General features: G+C 43.0%; 1 protein-coding gene across 8 annotated transcripts in view; it reads left to right on the top strand.

The window, feature by feature from the left end:
* The window catches only part of LOC137503738 (cyclin-dependent kinase 11B), a 95,792-nt gene that overhangs the window by 60,332 nt on the left and 8,269 nt on the right, over nt 1–27,191 (top strand). For all 8 annotated transcript variants that reach the window (XM_068231154.1, XM_068231153.1, XM_068231157.1 and 5 more), the window contains 5 exons: nt 6,252–6,373; nt 9,563–9,670; nt 17,552–17,668; nt 20,302–20,450; nt 24,899–25,088. In XM_068231154.1, the coding sequence (XP_068087255.1) occupies nt 6,252–6,373; nt 9,563–9,670; nt 17,552–17,668; nt 20,302–20,450; nt 24,899–25,088 (686 nt within the window). The remainder of the gene's footprint in view (nt 1–6,251; nt 6,374–9,562; nt 9,671–17,551; nt 17,669–20,301; nt 20,451–24,898; nt 25,089–27,191) is intronic.

Below are 27,191 nucleotides of genomic sequence, written 5' to 3'. Positions count from 1 at the left end.
AATTACAACTTGTGCATTGTCACAGATGAGGGGGAATTAGACTGGCTAAACTCTCATTAAGTATGAATGGTGCATTTCTATATGTTTTCTTTCTATCCTGTGCAAGAGTTAAACTTCTTTACTCCAGGTACTTTAACTTCTAGTGCTCCAGGTAGCCCTCTGCCTTACCTTTGAGATATCACCCCCTCTCCGTCAATGGAGTCAATAATTGTACTACATTGTCCCTAGAAAACAAACTTCCTCAATATATAACCTTTCCACACTTTTCTTTGTGCTTCTCTAGATTGATTCTATCAGAATGCAGGAAAAGATATAAAAGGCCCTTCAGTAAAGGGATAGATGGCAGCTTGTCATCCAGCCAGTGTTACTGCTTTTTTTGAATATAGCAATACTAGGTGTTCAAATGTAGTTATGCAAGGCACGTCGTCCTCTAAGAGGGCTGGGCTATTAAAAATATGAGGTCTTTCTTTCTAGACTTTTGTTGGACTGTGTTCCTAAAATCAATCACCTCATTCCAGAATCTCTGAATGCCAGGACATTGCCGGAGCATGTGATTCAGATCTGGGTCTTGGCACTTAGGGGCACATTTTTTTAATGGCTTGTATCAGTCGGGTCTATAATAAGTCCTATAAATAATTTTTAGTTGCATGTCCCCCCGGTCCTCACTAGGAATACTTTTTTTTTTTTTTTTTTCCCGCCAGATCCACCCATTTTTTTTTTTTTTTTTTTTTTATGTTGGGGGCCAACTTCCCGGGTAAAGGAATACAACCATGAGAGGGATTGCTTTCCCTTAGGGTCTTTCAAAAGGCCATCCCTCAGGATTTTTGCAATTATGGGATAAATATTTAAACCATATGATTACTGTTTGCTAGGGCTGCACGGTTTTGCGGTTTAAAACCGAAACCGCGATTCACATGCAGACGATCTTGAGATCGTCAGTAGCTTCGTTTTTTTTGTGCTACTAGCGCTGCCGCCCCGCTCTGCTACCTCCCGCCGGCCGCCGCTAATCCCTGGCTTCTATGCCGCCCCACTCTGCACTGCATCTCCCAGAGACAGCGTATCTGCTGACCTCACGGCCCCTGCGACGGCTGAGGGGCGCTGTGCACAAACGTATGCTGGGAGACTCAGGAGAGTGTGGCCGCTTAAGCAGAGCTGTTTCTGCTGCATCCGCTGCTTTATCCCTCCCTGAAAAGGATGACAGCAAACAGCTCTATGGAGAGAACAGGCAGCTTCAGCCGAGAGAGTGTGGCATGCTCTCCCACCTCCTTCCTCCAGGAAACTTCAAAGGCTGCCCCGTGAAGTAACTTTTTTTTCAGATGTGTGATTGCACAGAGGTGGGGGTGGGGAGATGTGTGTACAGTGTGTGCCAGTGTGTGTGTGTCAGAGTGTGTCTGTGTGTGTGTCAGAGTGTGTCTGTGTGTGTGTCAGAGTGTGTCTGTGTGTGTGTCAGAGTGTGTCTGTGTGTGTGTGTCAGAGTGTGTCTGTGTGTGTGTCAGAGTGTGTCTGTGTGTGTGTCAGAGTGTGTCTGTGTGTGTGTCAGAGTGTGTCTGTGTGTGTGTCAGTGTGTCTGTGTGTGTGTGTCAGAGTGTGTCTGTGTGTGTGTCAGAGTGTGTCTGTGTGTGTGTCAGAGTGTGTCTGTGTGTGTGTCAGAGTGTGTCTGTGTGTGTGTCAGAGCGTGCGTCTGTGTGTGTGTGTCAGAGCGTGCGTCTGTGTGTGTGTGTCAGAGCGTGTGTGTGTGTGTCAGAGCGTGTGTGTGTGTGTCAGAGCGTGCGTCTGTGTGTGTGTGTCAGAGCGTGCGTCTGTGTGTGTGTGTCAGAGCGTGCGTCTGTGTGTGTGTGTCAGAGCGTGCGTCTGTGTGTGTGTCAGAGCGTGCGTCTGTGTGTGTGTCAGAGCGTGCGTCTGTGTGTGTGTCAGAGCGTGCGTCTGTGTGTGTGTCAGAGCGTGCGTCTGTGTGTGCGTCTGTGTGTGCGTCTGTGTGTGCGTCTGTGTGTGTGTCAGAGCGTGTGTCAGAGCGTGTCAAAGCTTGTGTGTGTGTCAGAGCGTGTGTCAGAGCGTGTGTCAGAGCGTGTGTCAGAGCGTGTTAAAGCTTGTGTGTGTGTCAGAGCGTGTCTTTGTGTGTGTCAGAGCTTGTGTCTGTGTGTGTCAGAGCGTGTGCCTGAGTGTATCAGAGCGTGTGTTAGAGGTGCGCGGTTTTGCGTTTTAAAAACCGAAACTGCTGCCCGGCTCAAGTACTCCGCAATACGCCGCACATTGTTAACTGCCCCCAGCCCAGCGTCCTCACAGAAGGCCCTACCTGCATAAATGTGCAATGTAGTGCTAAAGCTTGCTTTAAAAAAAAATATCGTGGAAAAAATAGAAATCACAATTTCTGAGTGAAAAATCGCAATTTCAATTTTTCCCTAAAATTGTGCAGCCCTACTGTTTGCTTAGGTATCTTCATCCACAGGTAGGTGATATAGGAGTGAGCCTCCTTGACTCGCTTTTCAGCAAACCATCAATGCTACAGATGCTGAAATGCAGACAGAAGCGGACACAACTGCTTTAGTGGGTTGGTGCCCTAAGACGCAGAGGTGCCCACACTTTTGTCGGCTTGTTAGCTACTTTAAAAAATAACCAAGTCAAAATGATCTACCTATGTACAATTTTAGGAACACACTTGTATATGTTACGGCCAAAACCAGAAATCGGCCAATTCTAGAATTGGCCGGCCGTTTCTAGAACTGGCCGATTTGACGTCGGCCAAAGTCCAAAATGCTGGAAATTTCTGACTTTGGCCGGCCAGTTTGCAAAATGGCCAAAGTCAGCCGGCCAAAGTCCAAAATGCACAAATCTCACAACATAAATAAAACTCAGAGAATTAATATAACTTAGTACTGAACTTTATTAATGTGGCCAAAACTGGCCTGTAACTTTTTCTTTTAATATCAACTTAATTTGGTCAAAACTGACATGTAACTTTTTATAAAAGTAAATGAACCGTTTTTTTTATGTCAAATTTATACAGGAATATTGTTCAACAGCAGTAGTTTACTTGTTACAGCAAGTCAAACTTTTATGACACTTGGAATTGCACAACAGTTTCTGTCTTCTACATTTGCAGTGATTTGTTGCACATTTTCCAATGCAGCTGCAACGAGTATATCCTTGCCCTCCAGTCAGTGATTGGGAAGATGCGATGGTCCGAAGTGATTTTTCTGTTTTGACAACCGCTTCCAATGTTACCAATTTCTCATTGAGAATGGTAAACTCACTTCTGGCGAACAGCTGTTTCAGAACACCATGTTCTGTTCCTAGCTTGTAGAAACCGTTCTCAACATTCATTACAACTGCAAGAATGCTTCTTGGGTCTCCACGGCCTCTGTCAACATCTGGTATACGAATGCGCACGTTATCTCCAATATTTGCTTGTGGGAATTTCGCATCTGAATTTTTGAGCATCTTTGAAGCTTGAGCTTGCAAGCCAACATGGGCTGCTGGTCTCTTCTTCCTGATTTCTTGTTTCTTATGGCATAACCAGCAAGTAATTTTACTTCCATACCCTTCATCCACAGCGTTGCTTACTCCACAAATTGCATGAACATCATTTCCACAAGATCCACAGGTGTGAGCTGATGAACACACTTTTTCACATACTGGACACAATACGTCTGTGTTACTTTTCTCAGGCGACTGAACTGAACTTCCTGATGCTCTTGCTACCGCAGCATTTTCATTGTCGGCAGAAGCCCCTCCATTAATAGCCGTCTCCATTTCTTGTTCGATTTTCTCAAGATCTTCCTCTGTAACCAACTTGTCTACAATTTCTTTGGGTAGATTGGAAGTACTCAGTCCCACTTTTGCTGTGCAACCAAACATGGCTTCATATGGCGACTGGTGGATGCCTTGGTGAAAAGAGCGGTTTTTCATAAATTGAATAAATCGAAGACTCTCAGCCCAATGTGTTGAATCATTTGACTGCATCCATGTCATCATCATATTCTGAACGTCCTGATTGGCACGTTCAATGGAACCTTGGCTTTGGCTATGCCGCGGTTTGCCGTGTACCAGTTTCAATTCAGGCCACATAGATTTCAGTTCATTAATGACATGGCTGACAAATTCTTTGCCATTATCAGACTGAAGGACGCTCGGCGCACCTATGATGGTGAAAATGTCAAGTAACTGGTAAGCGACTTCTGCTGCGGTTTTGCTTTTCAAAGGCCGTAGTAATATAAACTTGGTTAAATGATCCTGATAATTGAGGATGAACTTGTACTGCCTGTCAGGGTTGCTTTGCATTTCGATCAGATCTACTTGGCATCTTGAATTCAATTCGTTAAAGAGCAAAGGTTTAGAAACTAAACCTTTCTTCGGATTAGACAGTTTAGTCTGGCATCGTTTGCATAAGCTCAGATACAGTTTAATGGCTTCTTTTGTGATATTTTTGAACTTTAGGTGTAGTTCCTTTTCCATGCGGGTGCGACCTCCATGACCAATTTTTAAATGCGTCTCGTGCAGTATGTCAAACAGTTCTTCTGTATGTACATAGTACAAAACAGCACGGTTTTCTTTTGTTACTGGTGCAATCAGTTTTTCTGTTCCATCAACTACGATGACATCATATTTTCTTATTCGCCGATAGTCAACGCTTTGTTTCTTCTGCTTTGTTTTAGCTGCTTTCACCTGCTCTATAACATCACAGTATTTTTCTCTACTAAAGATAGAGCAATTACTTGCTTTGTCCTGTATCACTGAGTTCAAACTATCCATAAATCTGGTTTTCATATCAAATCCTGGTTCCACAAGTGTGTTACTTTCATCCAGCATGTTTGTAACTCAGAATGTCAGTTGCAACTGAATGTCCAAAAAAATACAGAACTGCGGAAAGGCAGGTGCAGCAGAATGTTCAAAGAAGCACCACAGAATGGCTGCAGCAGAAGAATCTACACCAAACTACCACAGAAAGTTCACTAAAACACCACAGAATGGCAGCCGCAGCACACAGTAGAATAAAATATTATATTATCTTGGCAGCAACAGCAGAATTCCCACAAAAATGAAGCAGCAGTAGCAGAACTACAAACTCCTAGTTCTGTCAGAAACTCCTCACGCAGGTTCACACAGGAACACTACAAACACACACAGTGAAGTGGGAGGCACACATGTAATATTACCTGTTCCCTCAGCATCAGGTACTTCAGGCAAGGGTTCCCAGCATATGTTTTCACATATTCTCCTTATCTTACTCTCCCACTGTCTTTTACATAGTGACCTTTTGTTTTCTTCTCCCCTTCATTATCCATAAACTCCATCCACCCCCCCCCCCCCCCCCTCCATTTATTACATTAGTTGGCCCATCCGCATATCAAATTCCTCCCCCTTCATTCTCAGTGCCCATCCACTGAGCCCTGTGTCATCTGGAAAAAGCAGGCTGCAGGGTCCTTAAAGAGTTAATTTGGGGACAGTGGGATATTCCTCCCCCCTTCATTTTCTCTCACCTCCGCGAATACAGACAGCGTGCTGACCCCTCAGACATTCCTCCCTCCTCCACTCTCTGGCAGCCAGTGGTCGCTGGAGCAGGCAGCGGACAGCGGTGACCTCTCGGGGGACATTCCACCCTCCTTTCCTCTCTGGCAGCCTCTGGTGGTCGCTGGAGCAGAAAATAGCCAGCGGCAGACAGCGCGGACACCTCGGGGACATAAAGCAGCCGGCAGCATTAGGGCAGCCCTGGGGTCCTTTCAAGCAGAACTGACAGCCGGAGATCTGCGTGGGGAGAGGGGACAGAACTTGACAGCCGGAGACAGTGCAGGGAGAGGAGACAGCGGGGAAACTTAAAGCAGAGAGGTGAGCTTCGGGACTTGGCCGGCCACACTTTGTCAGAACGCGTTCTGGCCGGCCAAAGTCCGAAATTGAGCAGTGTTTTGTGTATTGGCCACTTCGCATTCTGACCGGCCAGAACCCGAAGTGGCCAGACTTCGGGTTCTGGCCGTAACATATATACAGAATGGAAAATGTAGTGGGGTCGGGATCTACCATGAATTCCTTTGCAATCTACCGGTAGATCGCCATCTACCTAATGGGCACTCATGGTTTAGACATTTTTAATTTTTAGAATTTTAGAACGGTAGACCATGTTTTTTTGTAGTTTTCTGAAAGTTGGGTTTACATCTATTGCAAAATGCAAAAAGCTCTACCCTTGTAGTGTATTTAGTAAAAGAAGAGCACTGTGAACTGTACAGAGTATGGGCATTTACCGAGTAACTTTTCCACAGGTGAGGTGAAAACTTTGATGATCCAACTGTTACGCGGTGTCCGCCATCTCCATGACAACTGGATTCTTCACAGGGACCTGAAAACTTCCAACCTCCTACTCAGCCATGCTGGTATATTAAAGGCAAGGACATGACTTCTATCTAGAAAATATATATATATATATATATATATATATATATATATATATATATATATATATATATATATATATATATATATATATATATATATATATATATATATATATATATATATATATATATATATTTTCTATAACCTGTGTAAAGTTTGATCAGTGCTGGATAGTCATATTGGGTCATTTCCCTCCATTACAGTGAACATAAAAATCTGCCAGTATTCATTAGCACAGCCTTGCTGTGACCCCTGGAGCGTCCCCTGTTACATAGTTACATAGTTATTTTGGTTGAAAAAAGACATGCGTCCATCGAGTTCAACCAGTACAAAGTACAACTCCAGCCCGTCCCCCACTCCATTTCCATTGAACTCCTCATTGTGGAATTGCAGACAAGCCTCTCGATTTAAATATTGGTTTTACCTCTGCAATGGAAATGTGATCGTGTGAAATTAAGGGAGCGGGGTCAAATTCGGCACCACTGTGGCAGCAATGTACCATCCGAAAGCCAGGCATAAACTGGTCCATAATGGGTTACCTATGAACATTTTGGTTGCTCCTTAGTTGAAAATGTACTGAGTAACAAATGTGATTGCACCACTTTACCTAGTAAGTCAGATGGAGAATGGGTCAAACCAGTGCCTTGCCTAGTGGCTTACTGCTAGAAACAATGCTGAACAATATCTATTAAATTGACAAGTCAGGATCTTCAGCAGCATGTTTGGCATTATCACAAGGGCTCCTCTTTAGTCCACTGATCAGAGAATGACAATCCCTTCAGGAAATATTCATTTTTGTACAGGTCAGTGGAGAGCCCAGGCAGTAGACTTAGGGCCTGAGCTCACTGTTGTGCGCAGTTGTGTCCGCTTTTCGGCTACACATCAATGTTACAGATGCTGAAAAGCGGACAGAAGCGGATACAACTGCGTTAGTGGGCTCAGGGCCTTATAGAAGTACTCTATTTTAGTAATGCAATGATACTGCTAATAGGGCATTGGGGGTGGAGGGAAGTCTTAAAGTGAATCTAAACTGTCGCAAAGAAAAGGAGTTTCTTACCTAGGGCTTCTATCAGCCCACAGCAGCCATCCTTTCCCACGCCAGTCCTCAACGATCCTCCGTTCCCCCGTTGCTGCTTAGTTTAGCTTTGGCTGTGCGCATCCTCGTTCGCCTTCCTGTCGGCAAGAGCATCCTGCGCAGGCGCAGTAAGAGAAAACCTTGTACTGCGTCTGTGCAGGACGCTCTTGCAGACGGAAACTCGAACAAGGATGCAGTGGTCCGCAAAAACTAAACGTAGCCGCGGTGGGGGACCAGAGTATCGTTGAGGACCGAAGCTGGACAGAATGGTTGCTGGGGGCTGGTAGAAGCCCCAGGTAAGGGAAACGTTTTCTTTGCAATAGTTTAGGTTCACTTTAAATGAATTCTTTAAAGGACACCGATGATGAAAATAAACAGATGAAATAAACAATTGTATTTATCCTCATTTTCCTAAAATTCGTTTTTAAGAGATTCCACAGTTTTATTTTATTTTTTTACTGTTGTTTTTGCTCAATGACACCTTCATTAAAATATTGACTGTATTGTTTAGGGAGGCGCCCAAGGGCAGGTTGGATATATGAGCTTGTATTCTATAGTGTATGTAATTAGGAGGTTCCTTACCTCCAATAAAGACTCATTGGACTCCTTCATTAAAATATGCAAGAGAGAGCTAAAAATCTATGAACTATTGACCCTTTTTATCTCTTTCCTGCTCTCAGAAACCATTTTCTGCCTAGGAAAGTGTTTTATAGTTTTACTGTGTGGTGTTACTAGCCAGAGATTTCAGAGGCAGAGGGAAGGAGGGAGGAGGAGGGGGAATTGGGTGTTCACAGGCTGAGTGCTGGAGATGCAGATCAGCTTGCCTGTGTGTAATGTTTACAAGCATGTAGCAAAAAGGGAGAGGACCCGCACGTTGTCCTAAAATAAATCCTTTATTATGGACGTATCATGAGCTATGATTAAAGGGGAACTGAAGAGAGAGGTATATGGAGGCTGTCATGTTTATTTCCTTTTAGACAATACCAGTTGCCTGGCAGCCCTGCTGATCCTCTGCCTCTAATACTATTAGCCATAGCCCCTGAACAAGCATGCAGCAGATCAGGTGTTTCAGTGGTTCAGACTTATAAGTCTGATCTGACAAGACTAGCTGCATGCTTGTTTCTGGTTTTAATCAGATACTACTGCAGAGAAATAGACCAGCAGGGCTGCCAGGCAACTGGTATTGATTAAAAGGAAATAAACATGACAGCCTCCATATACCTCTCTCTTCAGTTCCCCTTTAAGGACCAGTAGGTCTGAAACATGTCAGCTGCAGATGCGTGACCATGTGTTTTGATTTTGGATACGTCCATAATAAAGGATTTCTTTTAGGACAATGTGCGGGCCCTCTCCCTTTTTGCTACAGATTTCTGGATTTGGCCACTCTGGTCCCAGCACTGTCCCAGTCTGAGTGAGCGGTTTCCTGGTGCTCTTTTCTTCCGTTTACAAACATGGCTGCTGTCATTGGATCACAGGAAGAAATAATCATATTCTGTTGAAGCTGTTTGCAGATAGATTTGCTGTGTAAACTATCTAAACTTTAGGTAAGATATATAGACCAGTTACTTGTTATACTTTAGTTTTTCATCTCGGATCCGATTTAAGAATACTCTAGAAATGGATTAGAATTGAGGAGATAAGCCTTAGGTTACAAGGGATGGTAAGGGAAAAAAATGTCTTTTTTTATAGTGTTTGTTTTGTTTTGTTCTTTTTTGAATGATGTAGTCTGGAAGCACCCTTTAACTTCTTGCAGATGGCAGTTTCTGGCCCCTTAGGAACCAGAGACTTCTTTTTCTGAAAATCATGCTGTTATCAGTGTGATTAGCTCACAGTGATTATGGGGTTGCTCCTATCTGGCACACAGAGCTCTGCTGTCATTATGACTGCAGAACAAGCGGGCTGCAGCAACAACAGAGCGTCACGGACAGTGAGAGTGATGATTGTGCAGTATGAGTAGCTGAAACCTACCTAACTGTTCCCTAATAGGGCATAGATTTGAGCTAGCAAGGTCAGCAAGAGGTTAGTAAGTCATGAGATGCCTGATATTATCATGCACGATCAGTGCTATGTGTAGTAAATTAATATTGTGTGATCTTTTCATAGGTTGGAGACTTTGGCTTGGCTCGTGAATATGGTTCACCTCTTAAACCCTACACTCCTATAGTAGTGACTTTATGGTACAGAGCTCCTGAGCTTTTACTTGGGGCGAAGGTATGTATGCCAAACTATCAATTTGCTATGGGGGTGGAGGGGACATTTATTATTTATATATATTTATTTAAAATGCTGAATGATGGTCAGATCTGTCCTAACTACAATAGCGGGTGAATAACATGGAACATGATGACGTACTGGTCTGCCATAGTTAATCATAAAGAGAGAGAACCCGTCTCCTATCTTTATTATATTTTTAATAGTGCCAGTTGCCATACTATCTTTAGATCTTTTGGGTCTCTAGCTTGCCACACCTGAAGAAAGCATTCTGTCATTGAAAGCAGAACACCTTCTTTTACAAGGTCTGTAGATTGTTTATAAATAGGCATAGGATCAAAACAGACTTCCAAATCTGTTTTCTGCAAACAAGATGAAAGTGGTCCTTTCCATATTCCCATCCATTAACTAGTTAACAACTAAGGTTTTTTTCCCTTTAACCACTTTATCCACAAGTCAGTAGATATATGTCCTCTGTGACTTCATCTAAGCCACAAGTCAGTAGATCTATTGACTTGTACAGAAGCAGTGCTGTGCAGGATTGGGCTTGCTCCTGTGCACATTTCTGGCACTATCTGATGCAGCACTAATTGGTGAATAGGAATATATGTTTCCTGAGCTAATGAGACAAATGAAGAGAAAGATCCGCACCACCTTCAGAAAAGCTTAGTCTGTTTTATTGGAAAAAAACATACAAATTTAAAAAGAACTTTAAGGCAGGACAGTCCACTGTTTCGGGCTCCTGCCCATCTTCATGCTGCCTAGTTCTGAAGTAACATACAAAAACACCAACATATATACAGAAAAACAACCAATCACTGAGTATATACTAATTAGAGGACCTGATGGGAAACAGCCTATTTACATATCTAGTCACACCTCCAACTCCCCCATTGGTGGATCTGAGCAAGATCCAAACATTCAAAAAATAACTGTCAATAATGGCTGAATAAAAAAATATCAAAATCAGGCATGCCTCTAAGATGTATTGGCAAGATATCAGCCAAAACGCCATGGTGGAATATGCTGAATAGCAGAAAAAAGAAAAAATCCAAAAAGTAACATTTTATTAAAGAAAACAAAACATCAAAATCCGCATGGAAATGACACATAAACGCATCAATACGACGCGACGCCATACCCGCATACGCGTATAGATGACGTAATAATGCATATCCTCTATCTAGACTACTGACGATCAAAAATACGCATCTATACCGGACGTATATACACATGAGACAAGCGCTCAAAAAATGACGCATAAACGTATAAAAAATTACGTATCAATAAAACAATCGCCTAGAAAGTGCCACATGAACGCGTCCTAACTATACGCAATCTTTGCGACTAAAAATACGCGTAAAATTAACCAAACACCAAAAAATGCCGAAAAAATGCCGAAAAATGCCAAAAAATGCCGAAAAAATGTCAAAAAAAGCCGAAAAAATGTCAAATAAATGCCAAAAAAATGCCAAGAAAATGCTGAAAAAATGCCAAAAAATGCCAAAAACATAAAAATGCCATATATGAAAAAATCATGCCATATATGAAAAAAATCAATTCAGCACTTTCCACCAATGGTATATCAGATGATTGGTAGTATAATAAAAAATATCCAATAAAAGAAAGCTAATAAGGCCTATAAATATCTATGAGTCTATCAGTATCACCAATCTAGTCTCAAATCATACTCTTTATTTAACCCACTATTCACAGTGTCAAGTTCTCTGATCCATTTAGATTCTAACTTCAATAATCTAGACAATCTATCACCCCCTTTATTATCCTGTTTAACCCCATCGATGACACAAACCCTAAGCTGACTAACATTGTGTCCAAAGGTAGTAAAATGCTCTGAAACGGCCTGATCCATATTCTTTTTGCGAATGGTAGATTTGTGCGAGGCCAAACGATCTTTCAATCTCTGTGTCGTTTGGCCAACATAGCACTTACCACATGGGCATTTAAGCATATAAACCACCCAACGAGAATCACAAGTGTACCTATCTCGTATGGCATATCGTTTACCACTCATAGGGTGAAAAAAGGTATCACCCTTAATGAGGCTATTACAAATATGACATTGTAAACAGGGAAAAATGCCACATTGCTTTGGTTGTTTATTAATACTGATATCAGAATGAACCAATTTACTCCTAAGGGAGGGTGCTCTTTTGTAACAGAACATAGGGGGGCGATTAAATTCCTTAATATAAGGTAATGAATCCCTAAGAATATTCCAATGTCGTTTAATACAACGTTCCACTTGACTGCTGACTACACTATAAGTGGAAACAAATGCAACCCTATCTTGTTTGTCTTGTCTACCAGAGCCTCTCCTTCTCCTACCCCCACCTGGTCTATTATCAAGTTGGTTAAGAAGTAATTTGGTAGGGTATCCCCTTTGCTTAAAGCGTACCACCATTTCGGACAACCTCAAGTCTTGTTTGCCCTCCTGGCTGACAATTCTGTCAACCCGTTGGAACTGTCCACCAGGGATATTATGGATCATGTGCTGCGGGTGAAAACTCCTGAAATGTAAAATAGCATTCCTGTCGGTCTCTTTACGAAAAAGATTGGTCACCAAGTGTCCATCTTCCTTGATAACCATGGTGTCTAAATAAGAAATCATCAACTGATGATAATTGATGGTCAATTTAATGAAGGGACACTTCAAATGCAGGGAACTGACAAAATCAACTAGGGCCGAGTGTGGCCCCGCCCACAGACAAAAAACATCGTCTATGTAACGAAGCCAACATCTGGCATATTTCTGAAAAAAAGAATTGGTATAGACAAAGGCTTCTTCATAAAGACCCATAAAAAGGTTAGCATAGACAGGGGCCACACTTGACCCCATCGCTGTTCCCCTGCATTGAAGATAAAAAGACCCATCAAAAAGAAAATAATTTTCTCTCAAAATAATATTCAAGAGCGCCAGCAGGAAAGCCCTTTGAGAGTCGTCAAAATCAGACGATGTGAACAAATAATGCTCGACAGCCTCCACACCCCCATCGTGTGGGATGGAGGTGTAGAGGCTCTCAACATCCAGGGTCACCAACAACCAATGATCTTCAACATCAGTAAACTTACCGATCTCTTCCAAAAAGGCCCCAGTGTCTTTAATAAATGATGGCAGGCTACAAACAAATGGTTGGAGAATTCGATCAAGAAAAGAGGCTAAGGGAGAAAAAACAGAATTAGTAGCAGCAACAATAGGTCGTCCTGGGGGAAAAAGAGTATTCTTATGTATTTTTGGTAAAGTGTATAGCAATGGAGTGGATGGGCACCGATTGATAAGAAACTTAGATAAATCATCACCAATTAATCCACTATCATGGGCTTGTTTAACTAAAACATCAATTTTGCCCATGATGGAAACAATCGGATTACCATCCAACCTGCAATACACTCTAACATCAGATAATTGTTTCTCAATTTCCTGGATATAATAATCCCTATCAAGTATGACCACTGCTCCTCCCTTGTCCGCTGGGCGAATGATGATTTGTAAATTCTGTTCTAAAGATCTAATGGCATTCCTTTCATCTGAACTCAAATTATGATTCACAACTAGCTTTCCCGTTCTCACTATCTTCTCAACCTTACCAATATCCCCCATGACCCTTTTAGAAAATAAATCAATGGCCGGGTGACTATTTGGGGTAAATGCACTTTTATTCCTAAGGCCCAAACCCTGTAATGTAAGACATTCATCTCGGGCAGGAGCAGTGAAGTGAAAAATACTCTCAGATCGGGGAGTCCCGAAAATTTTTTTTAGTTTCAGTGTTCTGAAAAAACGATTTAGTTCGACATCCAGTGAAAAAAAGTCCGGAAAACTAGTTGGGCAAAAAGAAAGTCCATATTCAAGACAAACAAGATAGGGTTGCATTTGTTTCCACTTATAGTGTAGTCAGTAGTCAAGTGGAACGTTGTATTAAACGACATTGGAATATTCTTAGGGATTCATTACCTTATATTAAGGAATTTAATCGCCCCCCTATGTTCTGTTACAAAAGAGCACCCTCCCTTAGGAGTAAATTGGAGTAAATTGGTTCATTCTGATATCAGTATTAATAAACAACCAAAGCAATGTGGCATTTTTCCCTGTTTACAATGTCATATTTGTAATAGCCTCATTAAGGGTGATACCTTTTTTCACCCTATGAGTGGTAAACGATATGCCATACGAGATAGGTACACTTGTGATTCTCGTTGGGTGGTTTATATGCTTAAATGCCCATGTGGTAAGTGCTATGTTGGCCAAACGACACAGAGATTGAAAGATCGTTTGGCCTCGCACAAATCTACCATTCGCAAAAAGAATATGGATCAGGCCGTTTCAGAGCATTTTACTACCTTTGGACACAATGTTAGTCAGCTTAGGGTTTGTGTCATCGATGGGGTTAAACAGGATAATAAAGGGGGTGATAGATTGTCTAGATTATTGAAGTTAGAATCTAAATGGATCAGAGAACTTGACACTGTGAATAGTGGGTTAAATAAAGAGTATGATTTGAGACTAGATTGGTGATACTGATAGACTCATAGATATTTATAGGCCTTATTAGCTTTCTTTTATTGGATATTTTTTATTATACTACCAATCATCTGATATACCATTGGTGGAAAGTGCTGAATTGATTTTTTTCATATATGGCATGATTTTTTCATATATGGCATTTTTATGTTTTTGGCATTTTTTCAGCATTTTTTTGGCATTTATTTGACATTTTTTCGGCTTTTTTTGACATTTTTTCGGCATTTTTTGGCATTTTTTGGCATTTTTTCGGCATTTTTTGGTGTTTGGTTAATTTTACGCGTATTTTTAGTCGCAAAGATTGCGTATAGTTAGGACGCGTTCATGTGGCACTTTCTAGGCGATTGTTTTATTGATACGTAATTTTTTATACGTTTATGCGTCATTTTTTGAGCGCTTGTCTCATGTGTATATACGTCCGGTATAGATGCGTATTTTTGATCGTCAGTAGTCTAGATAGAGGATATGCATTATTACGTCATCTATACGCGTATGCGGGTATGGCGTCGCGTCGTATTGATGCGTTTATGTGTCATTTCCATGCGGATTTTGATGTTTTGTTTTCTTTAATAAAATGTTACTTTTTGGATTTTTTCTTTTTTCTGCTATTCAGCATATTCCACCATGGCGTTTTGGCATGCCTGATTTTGATATTTTTTTATTCAGCCATTATTGACAGTTATTTTTTGAATGTTTGGATCTTGCTCAGATCCACCAATGGGGGAGTTGGAGGTGTGACTAGATATGTAAATAGGCTGTTTCCCATCAGGTCCTCTAATTAGTATATACTCAGTGATTGGTTGTTTTTCTGTATATATGTTGGTGTTTTTGTATGTTACTTCAGAACTAGGCAGCATGAAGATGGGCAGGAGCCCGAAACAGTGGACTGTCCTGCCTTAAAGTTCTTTTTAAATTTGTATGTTTTTTTCCAATAAAACAGACTAAGCTTTTCTGAAGGTGGTGCGGATCTTTCTCTTCATTTGCCACAGTTTGAGTCCCATGGTGTCCGGGACTATTAGATCTGCACACCTGACCATCTGAAATTGATGGAAGCCAAGCAAGTGCGACTCCACACTCAAAATTCCTGAGCTAATGAGATTGATTTTTACTATTAAAAATACTTTTATTTTCTCATTTCATAGTGAAAAATACACTCTGTAGCATTATTTCGGAATCAAATATCTTCACCATAAATTGTGAACATAACCTAAGTTTTGTGATAAGCAGTAAGAATAGCCAAACAACATTTGTGTTTTTTATCTACAGTATCACTTTTTATTTTTAAACTGGAATTGGTAAAACTGAGATGTTTTTTTTCTATTTTTTTCTTTGTTTTCCCATTAAAATTCATAGAAAACAAAATTGTTTGAGGAGAAAAAAATGGCATACAATGGAAGCCTAGTTTGATTTGAAAAAAACAAAATATATATTTCATTTCTGTGTTTTAAGTAGGGATAAAGTTATTTCTGATTAAATAGGGCCATAGCTAAACTGTCAAAACTGCTCTGGTCAATAAGTGGGAAAAAAGGTCTGGATGCAAAGTGGTTAAGGACTAGAGCAATTTTCACCTTTCAGCGCTCTTCCCTTTCATTTGCCATTAACTTAATCACTACTTCTCACAACAAAATGATCTATATCTTGGGTTTTTCGCCACCAATTAAGGTGGCCATACACTGGTCGATGTGCCATTAGATCGACCAGCTGACAGATCCCTATCTGATCGAATCTGATCAGATAGGGATCGTATGGCTGCCTTTACTGCAAACAGATTGTGAATCGATTTCAGCCTGAAACCGATCACAATCTGTTCAGCTGCTCCTGCCGCCTGTCCCCCCCCCCCCGTATACATTACCTGAGGCTGGCTCCCGGGCGTCTTCTCTGCACTGCAACGCACTGCTGTTCTTGCTCCATCCCGGCGCTTCCTGTGTTACTCCGTGACCAGGAAGTTCAAATAGAGCGCCCTCTATTTCAACTTCCTGGTCACCGGAGTGACACAGGAAGTATAAGCGTACACTGGGAGATGCGGAAATGCGGTGCAGCGAGGAGAAGAGGACCCCGGAGCCAGCTTCAGGTAATGTATACATGCTCGGATCGGGCCCGAATCGTACGCCGCAAGCGACGCGCTCCTACCGCCGGGCGATCGAGGGTAATTTCCCGCACGGCGCGATCGACGGTCGGATCCGATTTCGGGAGGGAATCGGATCGGCGGGTGCGTTTAGCGCAAGCGATTGGCAGCAGATCCGATCCCAGGATCGGATCTGCTGTCGAAACGGCCGTGAATCGAGCCAGTGTATGGCCTGCTTTAGGCTTTCTTTGGGTGGTACATTTTGCTAAGAATTATTTTATACTAAGTGCATATTAACAGGAATAAGAAAAAAATGGGGAAAACAATCATTATTTCTCAGTTTTCGGCCATTCTAGTTTTAAAATAAAACTTTCTACTGTGGATAAAACCCACACATTTCAGCGGGTAGTGAGCGCAGCTGCAGACAAAAATAATCTTCAGATGAAGCCCTGCAGCGCATAGATATTATGCACACTGTGCAGCAGCTAGTTAATCATGAGTCAGTCTCTCGCTCTCTCTCTCACTTTCACGCTCTCTCTATCTACATCCATACTATTATGCTTATTACAGTTTGCTTTAGGCCTCATTCACATCTACACAGCGCATATGGCTGTGCGATCAGAATACAACGCGTACGATTGCGCGCCATCTGTGCCGCTACCCGCTGTGCTGTTGATCCTATCCATTGACAGTGATGGGTCAGCTCTGCACTTGCGGGCAAACTGCAGGCAGCAGTATGCAAGCGCATCATCATTCACATCTACACAGCGCATATGGCTGTGCGATCAGAATACAACGCGTACGATTGCGCGCCATCTGTGCCGCTACCCGCTGTGCTGTTGATCCTATCCATTGACAGTGATGGGTCAGCTCTGCACTTGCGGGCAAACTGCAGGCAGCAGTATGCAAGCGCATCATAGTGTATCGTACTGCTGCGCAGCGGAGTAGATGTGAACGGCAGAAGCATTGTCTATGCCAGGCATGGGCAAACTTGTCCCTCCAGCTGTTAAGGAACTACAAATCCCACAATGCATTTGTCTTTGAATCATGACTGTGGCTGTCAGACTCCTGCAATGCATTGTGGGACTTGTAGTTCCTCAACAGCTGGAGGGTCAAGTTTGCCCATGCCTGGTCTATGCCCTTCTCCCGTTCTTACGTGGCACCACGTCATATGCGCTTCCAAATGCGCACGGAAACGCGTATGATGTGAACGAGGCCTAATTGTCTCTGTAAGTTTGTCTAACTGCACTGCTTGTCTGCTATTTCCCATTCACAGGAATACTCCACAGCTATAGATTTGTGGTCAGTGGGGTGCATTTTTGGGGAGCTGCTTACCCAGAAACCTCTCTTCCCAGGAAAGTCTGAGATTGACCAAATCAACAAGATATTTAAGGTAAAATAAAAGATATTTTAAAGTGACCATAGTTTGTTTTTCTAGATGCGATTTTAAAAGTTTACATGTAACATTACATGCTGGGCTTAGGTTGTCTGCATTTGTGACAGGTAATTATTAGACAGTACCTGTTGGGCTTCTAGACTTGATTTCTTGATTATTTGGAAGCAGTAGTCAGTTTTTGGGTTTTTTTTTTTGTTTTTTTTTAACTGTATAGGAGTTGCATACTGTCAAACTTTAAACTTCGATCTTTAACCTTTAAAATCAAAACTGGATTGTGGGATTCTTGTTTTATTTTCACGTCAAGTTTGCTTAAAAGTGAACCCGGGGTGAAAATAAACTATAGTATTAATCTTCCTACTCCGATAAATGCCTTTTCCCCCTCCCTTTTAAGATCTTTCTTGGTTTTATTTTATATTTATACATTTACATAGTAGATTGAACGTTTTGTTGTCTCTGCTCAGTGGCAGGCTATTAAGTGTCCCTGAGTGAAGATACAAGTACTATTGACCTTTTCCTATCTCCCTCTGCTCCCAGGGGTTGTATTCTGCCAAGAAAACGTTTATGGCTGTATTTTGCTTATCAGTGATAGTTACTATATTTCCAACAAGGTATTGACAAGACAGAAGCTGTCACTTCCATGCCTAAAAATTAACCCTTTCAGGCAGCAAAATAAAGCAAGTAAAACAGCCTGGTTATTAATGTTTTTCACTCTACAAACACGTGTTTATCTCACCACATGTTGTCTCGGGTACACTTTTTAAACTTAAATAAGAGCCCCAACCTGCCAAAATGTGCCCCAATACTTGCCCAAGAAATCTTCAGCTTTTTGTGGTGATCTCTTCCACCACCTTAGCCGAAAGCTACTGCAATGCAGCACTCCAGTAGGATTGGACTTGGAAGGATGCCTAGTGGCTTTAGTAGCCATACTCTTTGTCCAGTACAACAATGGAAGAATGTGAATAGTACTTGCATTATCTGCTTTTCCCAGAAAGACACACTGCTGATGAGTTGTTCTCGAACAAAGACTGGCATATATTACTACAGTATATAATTGAGAATTAAGACCAGACAGAATATTTGTTGTCCTTTTCTCCTGGCGGACTCAAAGCACTTGAGGGCTGCGGCCACTTGGGGCACGCTCCACGGGTGACTAGGACCATTAGGGAGCTTTTGCCCAAATACTCCTTACTGTTTTTACATGCTGGCTTGAGCCGGGATTCAAACCCTGGTCAAAGGCTCAAATCCTCAATCAAAGGCAACAGCCCTACCAGTACGCTATCCAGCTGTACAATAGCTATATACTCTTTAAAGGAAACCTTAGCAAAAGGGATATGGATGTTTCCTTTTAAACAATACCAGTTGCTTGTCAGTCCTGCTGATCTTTGGCTGCAGTAGTGGCTGAATCACACACCTGAAACAAGCATGCAGCTAATCCAGTCTGACTTCAGCCAGAGCACCTGATCTGCATGCTTGTTAAGGGTTAATGGCTAGAAGTATTGGAGACACAGGATCAGCAGTAGAGTCAGGCAACTGGTATTATTTTAAAAGGAACAATCCATATCCTTCTCAATTTACTTAAAAAAACAAACAAAAAAACTAGCTGGTGGCAGGGGACCGGATGAGCCATGAGTGACTGCGAGGGCACAGGATGGCTGCTGGGGGCTGGTAGATGCCACAGGTAAGTGACACTTTTTGAGTTAAGGTTCCCTTTAAAGAGTATGGAGCTATTGCATAGTATATATTAATAGAGATGCATGTATTTTATTCTACCTTTTATAGAGAATAGGGATGGCCAGTGAGATGCAGATAATTCAAGAGTTGATGTTCGGAATTGTGCACATTTAAAGGGAATATCCGCGGTACAGCCTAAAAAAATAAAAACACAAATCCACTTACCTGGGGCTTTCTCCAGCCCGTGGCAGGCAGGACGTGCCCTCGCCGCTGCTCCGGAGGCTCCTGGTCTTCTCCGGTGGCGCAGCCAACCTAGCCAGGCCGGCTGCCAGGTCGGGCTCTTCTGCGTACCAAAATGCGTCTCACTGGTGCGCGCTGACGTCATCGGACGTCCTCCGGGCTGTACTGCGCAGGCGCAGTAGTTCTGCGCCTGCGCAGTACAGCCCGGAGGACGTCCTATGTCAGCGCCCCCCGTGAGGCGCATTTTGGAGCGCAGAAGAGCCTGACCTGGCAGCCAGCCTGACCTGGTAGCCGGCCTGGCCAGGTCGGGTGCGCCGCCAGAGAAGACCTGGAGCGGCGGAGAGGCCACGTCCTGCCTGCCATGGGCTGGAGGAAGCCCCAGGTAAGTGGATTTGTTTTTTGGGTGCGTGAACCTTCCCTTTAAGTAGTTTGAAAATGGACCATGGAAGAATTTGATCAACTTTTAAGTTGCATAAATTTGCTTATATAATTTTGAATAATCTTACTTCGATTTGGAATTATTTGCATTGCATTGACCATAGCTAATAGAGAACTATTTTCATAAAAAAATATTTACTTTTTTTTAAGCATCTGAGAACAGCGTAACCAAGCAGCTTGGGGTGACCCTAAAAAGCATCTGAGAAGAGACAAATGCTTTTTAGATCTGAGAGTACAGACAAATACAGATGACTTGAACCATATATTTTTCTTTACTTCAGGACCTGGGAACCCCAAGTGAGAAGATCTGGCCTGGCTACAATGAACTTCCTGCAGTGAAGAAAATGACATTTACAGATTACCCCTACAACAACTTGCGCAAGAGATTTGGAGCTCTGCTCTCTGACCAAGGATTTGACCTCATGAACAAGTATGTTGAACCTGCATTGGGCTTAAAACAATCTACACGATAAGATTCTTTTTACGATTCGATTACGATTCTATTTACGATCTGATTAAATCCGACATGTCCGATCGGGATTCGATTCATTTCTATTTGCCATTGCAAAACAATGGCAAATCGAATTGAATCGAATCCCGATCGGACATGTTGGATTTAATCGGATCGTATATAGAATCGTAATCGAATCGTTCAAAGAATCGTATCATGTAGATGGGGATTAAAGAGACTCTGTAACAAAATTTTGAGCCTCATTTTTTCTATGCTATATGTTTCTATAGCTGTTCTAATGTGCTCTGTCTTACTGCAGCCTTTCCTATTTGCACAGTGGCTGTGTTATCTCTGTTATATGATCTAATCTTCTCTCTTCTGTCGGCTCTGTCGGGCTGAGGCTAAAATGTGTGTAATGTGCAGCACTGCTTGTTATAGGCAGAAGCTATACACACCCTCTCCAGGCCCCCTGCACACTCTGTATGACTCACACACTAAGCTACTCTCACCGTATCAAATTGCTATGCCTTTTGTTTGTAAACACTGCATAAAAATGGCAATTACAAGCCAGGATTGCAGAAGGGAGAGGCAGAAACAGCACAGAGGGGCCCAGGAGAACATAATGAATAGAATGGTATGCTTTTTATTGTAAGAATTTTACAGTACAGATTCTCTTTAAGGCTTAAAGATGTTATCTAGATTAAAGTTCCCCAGCCCTGTCCTCGAGGCCCATCAACAACACAAGCTTTGTAGGAAACCACAAACACTCACAGGTGAGGTAACTACTGTATTTTTCGGGATATAAGACGCTCTTTTTCTTCCTCAACACTGGGGGGGGGAAGTGAGTGCGTCTTATATTCCAAAGGTACGGTTTTGGGTCCCGGAATATACTCACCTGATCCTGCCGCCGCGTTCCTGTCCTCCATCTGCGGTGCCTATGACGCGGTAACTAGTACACCGGAAGGCTGCAGTATATATACCGAGACTGCAGCAATGAGGAACGCGGCGGATGGGACGCCAAAGAGCTGCATCCTTAATGAGTGGGAAGCCTCATGATACAGTAGACATGAATGTGGATGATCGGGCAGCCTCGGATTACCGCAGATGGAGGACAGGAGCGCGGCGGCAGGATCAGGTGAGATACAGCAGAGGTTAGTTAGTGAAGTGTAGCGTAGTGTAGTGTAGTTGGTGGGGGGGAGAAGGGGTTAGTTAGTGAAGTGTAGTGCAGTTGGTGGGGGCAGCATAGGTTCGTTAGTGAAGTGTAGTGTAGTTGGTGGGGACAGCAGAGGTTAGTTAGTGATGTGTAGTGTAGTTGGTGGGGACAGCAGAGGTTAGTTAGTGAAGTGTAGTAAAGTGGAGTGTAGTTGGTGGGGGGCAAAAGGGGTTAGTTAGTGAAGTGTAGTGTAGCTGGCCAGTGTAGCTTAGATAGACATTTTAGAGGGGAGTAGGTTGGTAAGACGCCCCTGCACCAAAGACGTATCTAGGTTTAGTTAATTATTTTCCCCTGATTTTTGCCCTCTAAAACTAGGTGCGTCTTATATGTCGGAGTGTCTTGTATTCCGAAAAATACGGTAATAAGTGTCTCAGCCGAGGTGATTAACTACCTCTGTGGATTTTCACAAAGCATGCTTTGTTGGTGGGCCGACAGGATTGGGAAACACTGATCTAGACTACCTATAGATTTCAACGCTCATTTTATACAGAAATCCTCAGTGTTCTCCCCAGAAATATTTTCCAGCCGGGTGGCATGAAAAAGTAGCCGGGTGGGGAAGTAAGGTTACGCAGGGTGCTGCTGGGTCAGAAAGTAAGGAAACGCTGAAAGGAGAGTGAGGGTCATATTGGCTGGGGAATCGCACTGGCTGGGGAGAGGTCAGCATCACTCTGAGTGCTACTGGGTGGGACGATAACTTGTTCAAGAAACAAAAATCGCATTGCGAATACTCACAAAATGCTGTATGCAGTGCATTTCTGATTTTCATACAAATCGCAACTGCAGTGTGAATGCCACCATAGGGCAGCTTTGTCATAGCGATTCTCTGTTCGCTGGCGTTCAGCAAAGCTCTAAGGATTCCCTGAAAAGCACCTGTGTGAATGGGGCCTGGGGCCTTAGTGCCATAGCCCCATCTTCACATATATGACCTGACACCATTCACCATCCCTGCATGCAATGTATGTTACTCCTGCTGCTGCACACACTAGTTGCAGAGGAGTGCTGACTTAAAGCTGATCACACGGGCAGGCGACATGAGTGGTGAGAACTCCAGCGAAGACTTTGCAAAAGCCATGCTAGTTTAAAGGGGAACTGAAGTGAGAAGAATATGGAGGCTGCTATATTTATTTCCTTTTAAACAATGCACATTGCATGGCAGCCCTGCTGATCTACTTGGCTGCAGTAGTGTCTCAAGCAGACAAGAAACAGGCATGCAGCTAATCTTGTCAGATCTGACAACAATGTCAAAAACACCTGATCTGCTGCATGCTTGTTCAGGGGCTATGGCTAAAAGTATTATAGGCAAAGGCTCAGCGAGGCTGTCGGGTAAAGATGGCAGCCTCCTTATACCTCTCACTACAGTTCTGTACAGCACAGTGATTTGTGAACATACAAGTAGTCTGTCTGAACTCAATGGATGTATGTCTTTCTCAACCTAAATAACTAACTGCTGAGACAAAAAAAAAGGCTAAACTTGATGTAAAATGCTGAACTAAACTTTTTGCCATTGCCCATACTGAAAGCTAGATAATACAGTGATGGAACTGAACAATTTGGGGTTAATAGCTAGCAAACCAAGTGTCAGCTTGTGATAAAGTGCAGAGACACAGGAGGCAGAATGAAAGCTGCCTTTTACAGCCCCTGTAAACCACTTATCTCTCTCACGGAATGCTACAGAATAAAGAAACATGTTGATATGTTAATGTGCCACACTTCTTTGAGGTCTCTGACATTCTTGTGACCTGAAGGACCTGGGGAAGGGGGCATTGTACATGCTGCTCTGACGGAGAGGAAGAGAAGAGCGTCTGTCCACTGTAGTAGCCAGCGGGAGTGACTCACCAAAAGATAACAAATCAAACCGCACATTCTTTTCAGTGCGGACTCCAGCTGAAAGTTCCCTCGGTCTGCCTGTTCCTCTCTCTGCTATGAGATTTCCCCGCCCTTCCACGCTGCTGATAGGAAGGAAGGAGCTGAGGAGGAGGGCGGAGATGGTGTCTCTGCTTGCGTTCCAAGCTGTCATGTCTATCGTGCGGAGGAAAGAATTAATGATGCAGAAAGCGGCCAATCACAGCAGCCGGGCGGGGACAGAGATCTGGTGGGCGCTCCGCCCGGGTAATAGGCTCTGGGGAGAACACTGATCCTGTACCCATTCCTTGCTCCATTCTTCTTTCCTTGCTTATTAACATGAATGAAGTCCTTTTATTTCTCTCTTGTGGAGTTGGATACATGAGGACAGCAGTGTTAAACCCCCTAAAGACCAGGCCATTTTTCACAAAAAGGGCCACTGCAGCTTTAAGGCCTCGCTGCAGGGCCACACAGCATACAAGTGATTATCCCCCGCGCCCCCCCCCCTTTTTCTCCCCACCAATAGAGCTTTCTGCTGGTCGGGTCTGATCGCTCCCAGGTTGTTTTTGTTTTGTTTTTTTGTAAATGATTCTATTTTTTTAATAAATTTCCTTATTTCTTTTTTTTTTTTTCTTTTAAAACCCTCCCTCAGCCAGCCAATCCCTGTGATCAGCCTTCATAGGCTTCAGCCTATGACAGCTGATTACTACTTTCTCCCCCAGGGGGACAGCCGTGTCACACGGCTGTCCCCTGTACATCGCTGCTATAGAACACAGCGCTGTACCCTGTTAAAAGACTGTGGTTTCACTGTCTAAACAAGCTCCTAGCGGCGATCGCCACTGGGAGACTGAAGTCGGGGCGGAGCTCCGCCTACCAAGCGGAAATGTGCGCGCATCAGCGCAGGTGATCTCCTGCAAATCAGGCCCACAGAACCTTATGCCGATCGCCGTCAGGCGTTCCTGGGGCTGCCGCCGCAGCCATGCCCATCGTCGTGACACAGTTGGCAAGTGGTTAAGCAAGGCACATTGCACATCTTGAATATTCTGCTTTTCCAAGTACTTGGACATCCTGCTATAAAGCAGAAGCTCATAACTTGTACACCCTTGCAGAATATTGATCAGGGGATACTTCTAGAATCTGTGGGCTACGAACATCTAATGCTTTTACCACAAAGAAGTAATAGGATAGTATAAATTATCGGTAGCCGTGAGCAGTGAGTGTAAGGTAGAAATACGAGTGCTCAGACACGCTATTCCTTTTGTTTTTCTTATGGCAGCAGTTACATTAGCATATGGTAGACTCATTGAAACCATCAGCGTGGCATAAAGAATATTTTAATGTATCTGCCCTTTTTTTTAACTTCTTTTTCTAGGTTCTTGACTTACTGCCCTGCCAAAAGAATCAACTCAGAAGATGGTTTAAAGCATGAATATTTCAGGGAGACCCCCTTGCCTATTGAACCATCCATGTTCCCAACCTGGCCAGCCAAAAGTGAACAGCAGAGGGTTAAACGTGGCACAAGTCCTCGCCCTCCAGAGGGTGGTCTCGGCTACAGTCAGCTGGTAAAGTGTTTTTTTTGTTTTGTTTTGTTTTGTTTTTTATACCTTTTTATGTAAATATTTATTAAGTGCACAGACAAATTGATTTATGGGACACATCCACTATTAATCTTTTAACCTATCTTCTAACATTAAAACTTGTGTTATTACAATTTATTCATGGCATGCAATTGGTCATCACTTCTTGGCATAGGTTATATTTCCCACCTGCTAGAAGAGAAGAGGTCTGAAAGGCAGTTACTAAGCACAGGAGTGTCCAGATGTGACCTTTGGATGCTCCCCTTCCACTTGGGTGTGGCAAGCTGGTGCAGTGGTGACTTGCAGTCAGCAAGAATCCTCAAAGGTTACGTAATGGCAATCTGATTCAGGAGGTCTGGGACAACAGCAGTGCAGTTCAGTAGAATACACAGGGCTGGATTTTCAGTAAGGAACTGAAGGCTCGTGCCAACAGGCGCCTGATGATGGAAAGGTGGCTCACTCTCCTCCCCAGATGCCTCCTTCCTTCTCTAAGCAGAATTCTGAGCAGCGCGTAAAAGCAATTACTCACTCGGCTCTTGACATTCCAGTGACGAGATCTCCTTTAAACCAAGGCACCTCTAGCTACCTAATACTTGGGGACAACTCTAGCTACTTATCTACTTAAGTACCACAGTGATTGAAATCTACGTAATGTTTTGGTGGGCTCCTGGCTGGCCCGACATAGATTTCAGTCACCGTCCGCAGCGCGCATTCGCGGTTTCCGTCGCTCGCCGCCAATCGCACCGCTCAAACCCGCCGTTTCTCGCCGCAACTCACAGGCTCCGCCTGTCTCTATGACGGCAGACTCTTTATATTAATAGAAAGGACTCCAATATGAAAAATACAAAATCTTGCAAGGTTTTGTTGTACAAAAATATCAAAAATTTTATTGGCATAGATACAAAGGTTGGTTTTAAAAAAACAGTCTCTTTAGGAAACTCCTTAGTTGTAAAAACGGTCATCAAATTTGTAGTGGAGTAGGCTTAATATATTCAAAAATTATTAGGCTACGACACGCTTGTTTCGGGCGCGTAAGGCCTTTCTTCAGGCCACTGTAACGAGCACTTTCTACAAGAAAACACAAAATATAAAGAAAAGAAATTAAAACCATACAAATAAGGAACAAAATACCTGTACCCTACAGAAAATCCCCTAGAGGAAGGGAGAATACAAGGACAAGATGTGTTAAGCACAACACCCCAAAATCAGGGTCACCACACCAGTCCGAGAATAGGTAAGTATCTTAGTCAAGAACAAAGAAATCGAGAGAACTGTGCACTGTAGACATACCTAGAATTAAGAAGCGTATCACAGGTGCGCCCTTGGCCAGTAAATATGGGCCCAGCGACCGCACAGTATGCAGAAAGGGTAAATATCGGTCAAACTGTTGCTGTCGGTTAGAAGGTAAACACCCAACAGTGATATCCAAATGTAAATCGAAAATAGAGTAGCTCAACAGGAACAAACCTCTAGACACTATTGTCACTACATGGCAGGAGTGATGAAAAAGAGACAGGCGTGTGACCAACGAGACGACTCCACACCTGGCAGGAAATAAATGGCACCATAAAAAAAACACTCGACTGCAGCAATGTCTGCACCGTGAACGGATATGACCCCACAGCTCACCACACAAGCATGGCAAAGCACATGATACTAAATGGCTAGAATATTAGAACATAACCATGAATATAAAGAAGATTGCATGGATAACACTAAAAAATATAGAATATGGTAGTGCCATGGTATGAAACACACCATAGTACCTCCATGGGAGATAGATTCCTTTTGTAGGGCACTACAAGATACAAGAACCCACATCTAATTATATAGTCTCATGTAAACATAAATATCAGAAAAAGCGAACTGCAGATGTCTGCATGGGCCAGATAGTCCTATGTCTACATGGATATGCATAAGTAGCATGGAGCAGCAGAGTAGATTGGCAGAAACCTTATATATGCTAAAATGTGTAAATATACTTACAATCCTGATGGCAGGCAGAACGAAGGCCAGGAAGCTAAGGCAGGAGTGTGTTGTGTTATGGCGTCCAGGGCATTTAAATACACGCCATCGGCGTCCTATAGA

This window comes from Hyperolius riggenbachi, chromosome 4 (assembly GCF_040937935.1).
Source record: "Hyperolius riggenbachi isolate aHypRig1 chromosome 4, aHypRig1.pri, whole genome shotgun sequence".
NCBI classification, from domain to species: domain Eukaryota; kingdom Metazoa; phylum Chordata; class Amphibia; order Anura; family Hyperoliidae; genus Hyperolius; species Hyperolius riggenbachi.
This window is presented reverse-complemented; position numbering and strand designations above follow the sequence as displayed.